The sequence below is a fragment of the Carcharhinus amblyrhynchos genome, chromosome 30 (assembly GCF_965287045.1).
Source record: "Carcharhinus amblyrhynchos chromosome 30, sCarAmb.v2.hapA, whole genome shotgun sequence".
Lineage (NCBI taxonomy): Eukaryota > Metazoa > Chordata > Chondrichthyes > Carcharhiniformes > Carcharhinidae > Carcharhinus > Carcharhinus amblyrhynchos.
This window is the reverse complement of record NC_137353.1, coordinates 1133564-1145513: the sequence shown is the minus strand read 5'-3', so window position 1 is coordinate 1145513 and position 11950 is coordinate 1133564. Positions and strand designations below refer to the sequence as shown.

Genomic DNA, 11950 nt, shown 5'->3' with positions numbered 1-11950 from the left:
TCACATTTACAAGGGACAATTCCCTCATCCAGGGAAAGAAAAGTCTGCAGTTTGTGGTTGAATGTTTTAAAAAAAATGAATGGGGACTTAGGGTCGGGTTCCCATACCTCTCCCAGATACACTCCCTGTGACTGCCACTCCCCATTGGGATAGACAATCATTGAATTACCTCGATAAGTGTTGTACAACAGCTTTAACAAACTTACACTTTTAAAATTCAGTATACGATAATATTACATTACATTTAGAATTTAGGATTACATCTCCTGACTGCTCTTCTATCTGACATTCTATCACAGAGACCTACAGGTGGACGCAGTCATCTGAACCTGGGGTAGTCTCCAAAATGATCTTCTCTCAGAAGTAATTTGCCCTGGAGTGTGTGCCATCTTATACTTCTGGGAGTGAAATGAAACTCAATGTTGGGGGGATAAAGGTTGCCCTTGAGGGCTCCTTGGCCAAATTACTAATGAAGTTAATGAGTTGTCTACTTTTAATACATTTGAGGTCCACTTTTGGTTTTATTCAATATATCACAGCAACACTGTTCTCTTCATCATTCATAGTACTGGCAAGATGTTGTGTTATTTATTATTGAGAAAGACTCGAGTTCGGCAGGTCTGCGTGTGTCTGGGGGAAGGAGATTAACAGAAGGTTGAAGTTGAAGCATCTTTGGGGAGCCAACCAGTTTCAGACTGTAAGAGAAAGTGAAGTTGCTACTAATGGAATCAGAAGGTTAAAGAGAATTAGAGAATGAAATATTGACCAACAAGTTTATCCAGGGATTAACGGAGGAATATTAGTGAACAGCATACACCAGCTGAGAAGGAAGGAGCAGTGGGATTAAAACCCAAAGGTGAGGAACAATGCAACTCAACAGTCACAGGAAGCAAGCAGAGAAGGAGCGAGACCACAATAATTGGATTCTGTCAAAAACACAGCCCAGCTTTTCCCAATGAAGAAAAGATTTGCCATCAATTTTTCATGAAGAAATTGTCTTCAACTGACACAAACAAACTGATCTTTCTATAAATTCCTGCACATAAAATTCCCCCTATTATTTATCCAACTCAGTTGGTGTCAATTTTACTCAATATGATGGTTGTTTATGTTTGGAGGCAAATCGATGGTTGTATTTTCAACTAAGAACAGTTTTGGAAAATGCTGGAATATTAAATTTGTCCCCAAAACAATAGAAAGTAGAAGTATTTTATAGAACTAACATAAACAAAAGGACAACAGAATGGTAATTAGAGTACACTTATGAATAATCAGGAATGGCAAATAGCTGACAATTCTCAAAACCTTCTTATTTTATTTTTAATCCACTTTATGTACTTGCTTACTCTGGTGTATACACCTGGGTATTTGTAATGCGCACAACTGATTCCCCAGGACACAATTCCTTCAATGACTCCATCACAAATCAACGGTCCTCCAGAATCACCCTGTCACAAAGGAAGTGAAGAAAGCAGAATCAGCGAAAAGGTCTCAAGAATTTTAATTAGACATTCGTCACTTTCCTGTAGAATTACGCACAGGAATCAAAGGCAAATAAGTGATGCAAGGTTTAGGGTAGAGATTTTAAAGCTACATACTCCGACTTTATTTCTTATATATGTTTCCAATTGTTCCGTGCACATTTAGAATGGAACATAATCCTGGCATGCTGTAATTAACCCTTTCAGCCAGGAAAGAAATACATTAAAATCAATCAATGTACTCTTCTGAAAGTTTGCCTATTAATCTAATTAATATTATAACTCTTCCATCTGCACACACTTCCACAGCAAAGATTTAAGCAACATTTATTTTCTATTTGGTGTTAGTTTATTATTTTAAAAGATTCACAGTTTTTTCCCTCTTCCAAAACTCTTCAATTGTTGCAACTTTTGCTGTGTCCCAGTTTAATGACCATTCCTCTGTGTATAAAAGTTAACAGTGAATGTTGGCATGTTCTTGAACTATAAGATGTATCAAAACTGAATGACCCCTAATCCAATGTTCAGAATTTCACTTCTTATAATAGAGTGTGGAATGATTCTCACTTCTGAACTGAACTTGATTACATTCCAGTGGTTAAAGACCTTAATTTAGCAGAAAAAGTGACTGAAACCAAAGAACTTTCAGCTCCGTAAACAACTTGCTAACAAGGAGCAACTTTTCTGACCCCAGCATACATCAACATTCTCACTCTGTTTTGGCCCATGTTAATCTGCTTGAAAGCACAAAATAATCCCCAATCCTGGGATATAGAACTGTAGCTTTGAGGATGGATTGGAGAAATTGAACCTGTTTTTCTTGGAGAAAGGAAAGCTGAGAGAGAGAGAGCTATTGAAGACTCTGAGGGGCGTGGACAGGATAAATAGTGAGAAACTTCTCCCACTCAAGAAAGCATCAAGAACTAGAGGGCACAGATTCAAAGCAATGGACAAAGGGATGTGAGGAAAATAAATTTCATCCAGAGGGTGGTTTGGAATCTGGAATGAACTCCCTGAGAGGGTGGTGGGGGCAGATTCAATCGAGATATTCAAAAGGGAATTGGATTGTTATCTGAAAAGAAATAATGCAGAAGGGAACAGAGACAAGGGAAATGGGACTGGGTAAAACACTCGCTCAGAGAGTCCAGTGGAAACTCAATGGACCAAATGGCCTCCTTCTGCACTGTAAAGATTCTGTGATTCTGTTTTGCCAACAAGGTGATATTAATATGAATTATCGCATCAAGATGTAAAACATTCCACTAATAGTTCTGATTGGAAAATTATAAAGCAAAGTGACAATAGTTAGGAGGTTAAATTGATAGAGCTACGATGATTACATACCTGGCAGGAGTCCTTGCCTCCTGTTCTATATCCTGCACAGATCATGAAGGGGTATACTCTTCCACCATACGAAGAAGGTCGATTGCATTTATAGCGAGAAATAATTGGGACCTCCACAGCCATAAGCACATCAGACAGGCTGTAACTGTAAATAGCAGTGACCCCCCAGCCAGAAACTGTACATAATGTATTTGCAGGCAGTGTTTTATCGGCAGTTGGAATTGCTATTGGGTTGATGTATGCATTCTGCTTTGCTGGCTTATTCATCTGATAAAAGAGAAGTGTTATATTTGACACACAAACATAGATTTGCTAAACAGATTTATTACAATTTTAGTCTTTGCAATGTCAAACAAACTGCATGTAGAAATGTTATTTTGTGTGCATATGAAAAATAGTAACCCATACACAAAAACATCTGATACTGGAATTCACTTAAACTCCCACATATAAGGAATTATAATCCATTTTGGATGCCTCTCTAACATATTCCTCGATAATATTCAATCAATACATTTTTAGTTTAGTTTGTGAGAAAGGCACATCTACTTCAGGCAAAGATTCCCCCTCATTCTGTCATGGAAAATATAATTGCTTACTACGAAAGCCCATGAGGCAGCATGGTTCCAAACACAGCCAGCCCTCAACTACCTATCTTCATCCATGTGCTTCCATGTTTCAGACCCAAAATCACTCAGAATATATTTGCTCCATGTGTGTAGCTACGACCCTATTCATTACAGGCTGCATGTTGTTACTTGGGCTTTACATAGAATTACATTGAGCCTGACAGCACAGAAACAGGCCATTTGACCCAATGCACTTTCACCTACTGGATTTGCGCTCAGCAATGTGGAGATGTCGGCGTTGGATTGGGGTAAGCACAGTAAGAAGTCTCACAGCATCAGGTTAAAGTTCAATAGGTTTATTTGATAGCACAAGCCACAAGCCTGTGCTACCAAATAAACCTGTCAGACTTTAACTGGGTTTTGTGTACAGTAACAGTGGTTTGTGCCTGTCACTACACATAGGAATACTGTAAACTAGCACCAATAACAGTTTCTCTGGACAATAGCTCATTTGTCATCTTACTGAAAGTAATGTCCAAGCAAAGTTGTCTATAGTGCTGCAATATGTCACGATGAGACCAAATCATTCCCGCTGATGTCCCAAAGAACATTTTTAAGCAGGATAACAGACAACAATTGGAATTTCATTTCCTAATTTAAGAATGCTTCTGTCAATTACAAAATAATTACCTGAGAACAGAAGGCAGAAGTTGTGTGCTCCTGCAGGAAGTAAGGCTAGAATTATTAGGCAAGGAGGGTGTTCAGGAGTTCTTTCTGTTTTAATGGCATCTTGAGAATTTGGAGAATGTCAGGTCAAAGTTCACTTTGTAGCTATGTTCCAATGCCAGTTATCACATGGCCAAAACCCCCTTTGTTAAAGGCAGTGATTACAATCTTGTCTGTAGGTCACTGCAGCAGAAGAAGAAGTCTGCAAATGGATAAGTAACACCATCTCTCTTTCTCCTGTGTCAAGTTCAGAGCCCTATCCCCATTAATTATGGAATACAACACCAGAGAGGGAGAAATTCAACCAAAGGGAATTTTGCCTGATTACAGAATACTGAGGTTAACAGAAAGAGATGGTCTGAAGGACATTTCAAAAATTGTTCCAGGACAAAAAACAAGGACCACAAAGATCTGCCTCAGTCACAGACACCAATGAGGGACTCATAAACAATTAACTCTCTTTTTACCTTTTATCATTGAATCGTAATTTAGACAAAAGTTAACCTCCTGCATTGTCTACCAGTTAATACCTTCACTTGGGTGGATTTCTAACTCAATAAAAACAAACCTCTTAGTGTTTAAAATTCAAGAAAATGTGTTGGAATTAATTGGGTGCAAATCAGCACATAAATGGTTAAGTACAGACACTGAATTTACACTTTTACCCTTTCAAATTATATTTTAAACACCCTGCTAGAATCATTGGAGGAATGGGAAGCAGGTCCTGGCATGTATCCTCACTGGATCATAACAAACATGTCTGATTTTACAGCCATCTCTGTTAATGTAAATACAGCAACACTGTACTCATGTCACTTTCTGCTGAGTCTTACATATGCATAAAACTTACTTTCAAAAGCATGATGTCATGTCTGAATGTTGTATATCGGTAATAAGGATACAAAATAAGTCTGGCCACTTTGTAGTATTGTTCATTGCCATCGGACTTGGATAAACTATGTTCACCCAAAACAACTGTGACGAGATACGGACTAGAACACAAAGAAAAACCACATTGACAATAATGAGCTTACATTTTATTATTAAAACATTTGGTAATTTGTCTGTTATTTTAAAATAGGCATTGTGATTTTTATTTGTAAGTAACCTACGGTTTTGCACAATGAGCTGCTGACAGGATCCAGCTGGGATTAATTAACGATCCGCTGCAGTAATGTACTGATCTTATCTGTAAGGAAGCTTGATAGGGAATAGAGTGAGGGACAACTTCAGCTCCTCCAATGATCCTGTCTTCAGCTAAACCTGGGAAAAATACATTTTTAAACACTTAATAAAGGTGATCTGACTTGACCAAGTCCTGTCTCAGAAATATATCGCTGTTCCTTTGCAGTCACTGGGTCAAAATCCTGGAATTCCCTCCCCAGTTCCCTCCCATTGTGGGTCAACCCACGGCACGTGGACTGCAGCAACTCAAGCAGGCAGCTCACCACCACCTTCTCAAGGGTAACTAGGGATGGGCAATAAACAACCAGCGACGCCCATGTCTCCCAAATGAACAAAAAAACCTTAAGTTATATCTGACCGAGATTCATCCAGTTATGTGATAAGACAGGAGCCAAAGTTTTTAAAGAAACACTTGAGAAGTGAATGTTCCTGCAAAGACAGGGAGGGGTGGTGGCCTAATTATATTGTCACTGGACTAGTAATTCAGAGACCAAGGTTAATGCTTTGGGGACCTGGGTTCAAATCCTACCATGGCAGATGGTGAAATTTGAATTCAATAAAAATCTAGAATTAAAAGTCTAATAATGACCATGAAACCATTGTTGATTATTGTACAAGCCCATCCAGTTCACTAATGTCCTTTAGGGAAGGAAATCTGCTGTCCTTACCTGGTCTGGACACACAATTCCAGATCCACAGCAATGTGATTGGTTCCAATGTCCTCAGGGATGGGTAATAAATGCTGGTCCAGCCAGTGACACCCACATTCCATCAATTAAAAAAAACACTACTGCTTCAACAAATAAATATTTGCAATTCCATCTTGATTGCTGCAAACTGTACACTAGACTCGATAATATTTAATTAAACAAGCCGACACACACATATTTAATCATTAATAAATCCTGAAATAGTGCAGATAAAACACTGCTGGAAATCTGAAATAACAACAGAGAGCCTGATTTTACCAAATTGCCGTAAATTTGGGCGTTGGGCCTGCAACGTGATCTGCACCGGAAACCGAGCAGATCACGCCTTTACTGACTCCCGATTTGGCCGTGGGTCCAGATCACACCCACATCGGGCAGCCCGATGATTTAAATGATTAGCAGCATTTAAATCGATTTAATGAACCGCGCGCCCAACTCTCCCGCCAAACCCCACTTTACCGTCTTCAGATCCGTTCCAGACCCGCGCTGTTACCAACCTGCAGAATAAAAATCCGAAGCAGATTCCTATTCTGCAGGGGAATGTCCGAAGCTCATCCTCCTCAAACACCCTTCACAGACCCCCCATTAACCACCCCGGCAGATCCCCACCAGCGATCCATTCTCCGCCCCCCGCCCCCATCCTCCATCATTCGGTATGTGGATGGCCCGACTAGAGAGGGGACAAAACTTGACCTCCTCTTGGGAAATAAGGAAGGGCAGGTGACAGAGGGTTAGTGAGGAATCACTTTGGGACCAGTGATCATAATTCCATTGGTTTTAAGATAACTATGGAGAATGATAGGTCTGGCCCAAAAATTATTGTTCTAAATTGGGACAAGGCCAATTTTGATGGTATCAGGCAGGAACTTTCAAATGTTAATTGGGGAAGTCTATGGGAAGGCAAAGGGACATTTGATAAGTGGGAGGCTTTCAAAAGTGTGTTAACCAGGGTTCAGGGTAAACACATTTCTCCCAGAGTGAAGGGCAAGGCTGGTAGGAGTAGGGAATCCAGGATGACTCGGAATATTGAGGCTCGGGTCAAAAGAAAGGAGGTATATGACATGCACAGGCAGCTGGGATCAAGTGGATCCCTTGACGAGGATAAAGGTTGTCAGAGTAGAATTAAGAGAGAAATCAGGGGGGCAAAAAGGGGACATGAGATTTATTTGGCAGATAAGGCAAAGGAGAATCTAAAGAACTTCTACAAATACATAAAGGGCAAAAGAATAATCAGGGAGAGAGTCGGGCCTCTTAAGGGTCAACAAGGTCATCTATGTGCAGATCCACAAGAGATGGGTGAGATCCTAAATGAATATTTCTCATTAGTATTTATAGTTGAGAAAAGTATGATTGTTAGGGAACTTGGGGAAATAAATAGTGATGTCTTGAGGAGAGTACATATTACAGAGGAGGTGCTGGAAATCTTAAAGTGCATCAAGCTAGGTAAATCCCTGGGACCTGATGAAATGTATCCCAGGATTCTACGGGAGGCTAGGGAGGAAATTGTGGGTCCCTTAGTCGAGATATTTGAATCATTGACGACAGAAGTGAGGTGTCTAAAGATTGGAGAGTGACAAATGTTGTGCCTTTGTTTAAAAAGGGCTGCAGGGAAAAGCCTGGGAACTACAGGCCACTGAGTCTAATGTCTGTAGTGGGTAAATTGTTAGAAGTTATCCTGAGAAACAGGATCTGCAAGTATTTAGAGAGGCAAGGACTAATTAGGGACAGTCAGCATTGCTTTGTGAGTGGAAAATCACATCTCACAAATTTGGTTGAGTTTTTTGAAGGGGTAACCAAGAAGGTAGATGAGGGCAGTGCAGTTGATATTGTCTACATGGGCTTTGGTGAGGCCTTTGACAAGGTACCGCATGGTAGGTTGTTGCATAAGATTAAATCTCAAGGGATCCAGGTGAGGTGGCCAATTGGATACAAAATTGGCTTGGAAACAGAAGACAGAGGATCGTTGTAGAGGACTTCTTTTCAAACTGGAGGCCTATGACCAGCGGTGTGCCTCAGGGATCAATGCCGGATCCAGTGTTCCATTCCGGTACAGACTAAATCCATTCCAGCATGGATTGAATCCATTCCCATACAGACTGAATCCATTCCGGTACAATTTAATCCATGACCTTAGGGCAGCATTGTGTCTCCCAAGGCACTATTAAAGGACTTTGCCTATTTCATGTGTTTTGCACCCGGGTAAAAACATCTTCAATTTTAAGTTTAAGTTTATTATTAGTGTCACAAGTCAGCTTACATTAACACTGCAATGAATTAACTGTGAAAATCCCCTAATTGCCACACTCTGGTGCCTGTTTGGGTTACACTGAGTGAGAGTTAGCATGGCCAATTAACCTAACCAGCACACCTCTCTGGGTGCTGTCCTTGAGATGTGCTGGATCGCAACCCCAGCTATTCGCATCAACCAGTGATGAAGAAAATCAGGAAGTTTTGAGGACAAATGAGTGGTCCACCTTATTGGTTTATTACCCAATGATGATGAAAATTACCTCCTCTGTGAGACTGAACCTATTTTTTAACCTCATATTCACAATGACAGAATCAAAGAATCCAACCCCATGATACACTGACAAGTGTTGTCAGAATACACCTGTATGCACGTAAAATCTTTATACTATTTCCAACTAGACAGAAATGTAATGTAAATAGTTATCAGTATCCTATACAGAAATAACTGGCAACATTGAGACTTAGTCTGAGATGTGGCAATTTACACTCAGGCTACACAAGTGCCAGGCAATGGCTATCTCCAACAAGAGACAATCTAACCATCATCTGGGGATTACTATTGACCAGAAACCGAACGAAACTAACCATTTAAATAACCTACCTAGACTAGCCATATAAATACTGTGACTGCAAGAGCAGCTCAGAGCCTCGGAATCTTTGATTGAGTAATATATCTCCTGATTCCCCAAAACCTGCCAACCATCCCCAAGTTCCAAGTCAGGAGCATAACTGAATACTGCCCACTCACCTGGATGGGGGCAGCTCCAACAACATTCCAGAAGCTCAACACTACCCAGGACAAAGCAGCCCACTTGGTTAGCAGCCCATTCACCAATTAAAACATTCACTCCTTCCACCAATGCAAACAATGTCCGCAGTGTGTACCATCTACATGGTGCATTTCAACAACTCACCAAGGCTCCATTAACAGTACCTTCAAAACCCATGAAAGACAAGAGCAGCAGGTAGACGGGAACACCACCACCAAATTCCCCTCAACTCACTCACCATCCTGACTTGGAAATATATCACCGTTCCTTCATTGTTGCAGATTTTGACTCCATGTTACAGACTCGCAAAGACAAGTTCCTTCAGACTGGCTTTATTGCTAATGGCGGCTGTGCAACTTTTAAAGAAAAATCACCATTTTTGATTGGCTTTCCAGCACAGGAATTTTATAGGTGAGAATAACCTTGTCTGAAAACAGAAATCTTTAATCCAGCATCGAGGAATGTAGAATCTTCAGTTTCCATGGTGCTTTTATGTGGAATCTCCATCATCTTCTCTCCTGACTTTATTTTCTTTTCTATCAGTGCTAAATTATATAAAAATAATTTTTCAACCTTTAATTCCCGCTGTGCTGAATAGAGAGACAGGTTTTAAAGGTCAGCGATATCACAGCAATGTTAGCTTGCTATAAACCAACATTTCTCTGCATTTTATGGAATAAATTTGCTTGCTATTTAAGAAGTTACCTCGATTAAGATGATGGTCTGGTATCAGACCTGGGAAACTTGTTAGATCCAAACAGTAACTTAGTCATTTTAATTAGATACACTCAACTCAGGTGATTTTTTTTCAGTTCAATGATTTCAAAGCTGCCATTTTCATTCAATATATTTCCGATTATATAAAATTGCAGAAATTACAGCACAGACGGAAACGTTTGCTGCATTTTATCTACACCAAATCTTTAACTGATGTTGTTTGCACTAAGCCTATTCCACTGTCCTTTCCCCACTCATTTCTATCCTTCCCTGTTAAATACTTCCCCCATTCTATTTCAGCTGTCTCTATTACCTTTACTTCAATAACCACTTGCCATTAAATATTTTGTATCTTAGTGACTGATGAAAAGCGGATTCTACTTTCATCTTAAATCCATGCAGTTATTGAACAGGGACCGTGACGGCTCCATTGTGGGGAGGGGAACATAATCACAGAATGGCCCACTACTGATTTCAGCCAGGGAACAATCCAGGATCCAGGAACAATCTCACTATCCCTGGAAAATCCAATCTGGTTTCCATTCTCATGGTCACCATCCATTGATGTAATTTGCTGAACAATTACTGACTACGCGACTGTTCTTGGTTGCTAAGAGCTCCGAGGTCAAATGGACGACTTTATTTATTGGTCAGACTTTTTTATTCGTTGGTGGGATTGGGCATCAGTGACTGTCCGACCCTAATTGCCCTTCACCTGAGTGGCTCGCTCGACCATTTGGAACTCACTCCCTGAAAGGGTGGTAGAGGCAGAAACTCTCACAATGTTTAAGAAGGATTTAGATGAACATTTTAAACACCGCAGCGCAGAAGGCTTTGGACCAAGAACTGGAAAGTGGGATTAGAACAGATAGGTGTTTGATGGCTGCGCAGACATGATGGGCCGAAGGGCCTCTTTCTAGGCTGTGAAACTCTGTGACTATGATTTCAGAGGGCATTTCAGAGTCAACCATATTGCTGTGGGTCTGGAGTCACATGTAGGTCAGACCAGATAAGGACAACAGGCTTTCTTTCCAAAAGGAGATAAGTGAACCAGGTGGGCTTTACCCCTGACCCTACAACGCAGAAAGAGGCCCACCTACTCTGCACTGATAATGCAAAAGATTATCTCACACAGCTCCACCCTCTAAAGATTAAAGTTTATTTATTAGTGTTACAAGTCAGCTTGCTTTAAGTTATTGTGAAAATCCCTAGTCGCCACAGTCCAATTGATTGGATACACTGGGGGAGAATTTAGCATGGACAATGCACCTAACCAGCACATCTTTCAGACTGTGGGAGGAAACCGGAGCACCCGGAGGAAACCCATGCAGACATGGGGAGAATGTACAAACTCCACACAGACAGTGATCCAAGGCTATAATTGAACCTGAGTCCCTGGCACTATGAGGCAGCAGCACTAACCTGGTTTCATGGCTATTCTTAGATTTTGAATTCCAGAATTTTATCAATTTCACCAGCTGCTGCATTGGTATTAAACCCTGGACCCGGAGCATTGCCCTGGGTCTCTGGATTACTCATCCAGTGACAATACCACTGTCTTCTGCTATGGAAGAGTGTACAGTTAGGAAAGGAGAGGGAATAAGTTGTCGATGGAAACAAATTCTAACTCGAATCAGCATTTTCCAGAGGCAGATCAAAAAGAACAAAATACATTTTAGTGAAGTGTGCAGCGTGATTTAAAATTACTGTGTAGTGTGTAAGCAAATTCATTCAGTTTTAATCAATTCTTTAATGAATTTCACTTTGTCACTCGAGTGATTGTAATATCTCCAAACTGTTTATTCATATCACACAAACTGCTCCTTACCGTGAGTGATGATCAGCCACAAGAGCTTCATGTATATAAGGACACCCATTCTGTAATATCTGTGATACACTCAAAACAAGAAGATTTAGTTTCTCACACTGTAGTTTACCACCTAAAAGTTTACCAGCCTCCCCAGTGGCTAATTGCGTTTATTCAGAAAGGATAAACAGACAGACCTATCATTAGTGAAGCTAAGTTTGCCACGGCAGGAGAAATGTAATAATTAGAATAAGATGGGGAAAACAATAATCATACAAGTGTATAAAATAGGAGCAGGAATAGGCCATTTGGCCCCTCGAGCCTGCTGTGTCATTTGATAAGATCATGGCTGATCTGATTGTGTTCAAGTTTTACATTTTCATCTACCCCC

At 40.5% G+C, this 11950-nt stretch overlaps 1 protein-coding gene across 1 annotated transcript; it reads right to left on the bottom strand.

Moving 5' to 3' along the window:
* Window positions 1-1298: 1298 nt before the first annotated feature.
* On the bottom strand, window positions 1299-11611 carry LOC145360006 (trypsin). Its single transcript, XM_080214907.1, has 5 exons — window positions 11581-11611; window positions 5233-5383; window positions 4971-5112; window positions 2826-3092; window positions 1299-1448 (listed from the first exon to the last, which is right to left on the bottom strand). The coding sequence occupies exons 1-5, from the start codon at window positions 11609-11611 to the stop codon at window positions 1299-1301; spliced, it is 741 nt and encodes a 246-aa protein (XP_080071033.1).
* Window positions 11612-11950: the final 339 nt, after the last annotated feature.

Excerpts from the sequence above, each read along its gene's own strand:
- LOC145360006 (XM_080214907.1), bottom strand. The coding sequence starts at position 11,611 with ATGAAGCTCTTGTGGCTGATCATCACTCACG. Across the intron at positions 5,384-11,580 it reads GTGGCTGATCATCACTCACG|GTTTAGCTGAAGACAGGATC; the intron begins GTAAGGAGCAGT and ends TATTTTTCCCAG. Across the intron at positions 1,449-2,825 it reads GAGGCAAGGACTCCTGCCAG|GGTGATTCTGGAGGACCGTT; the intron begins GTATGTAATCAT and ends CCTTTGTGACAG.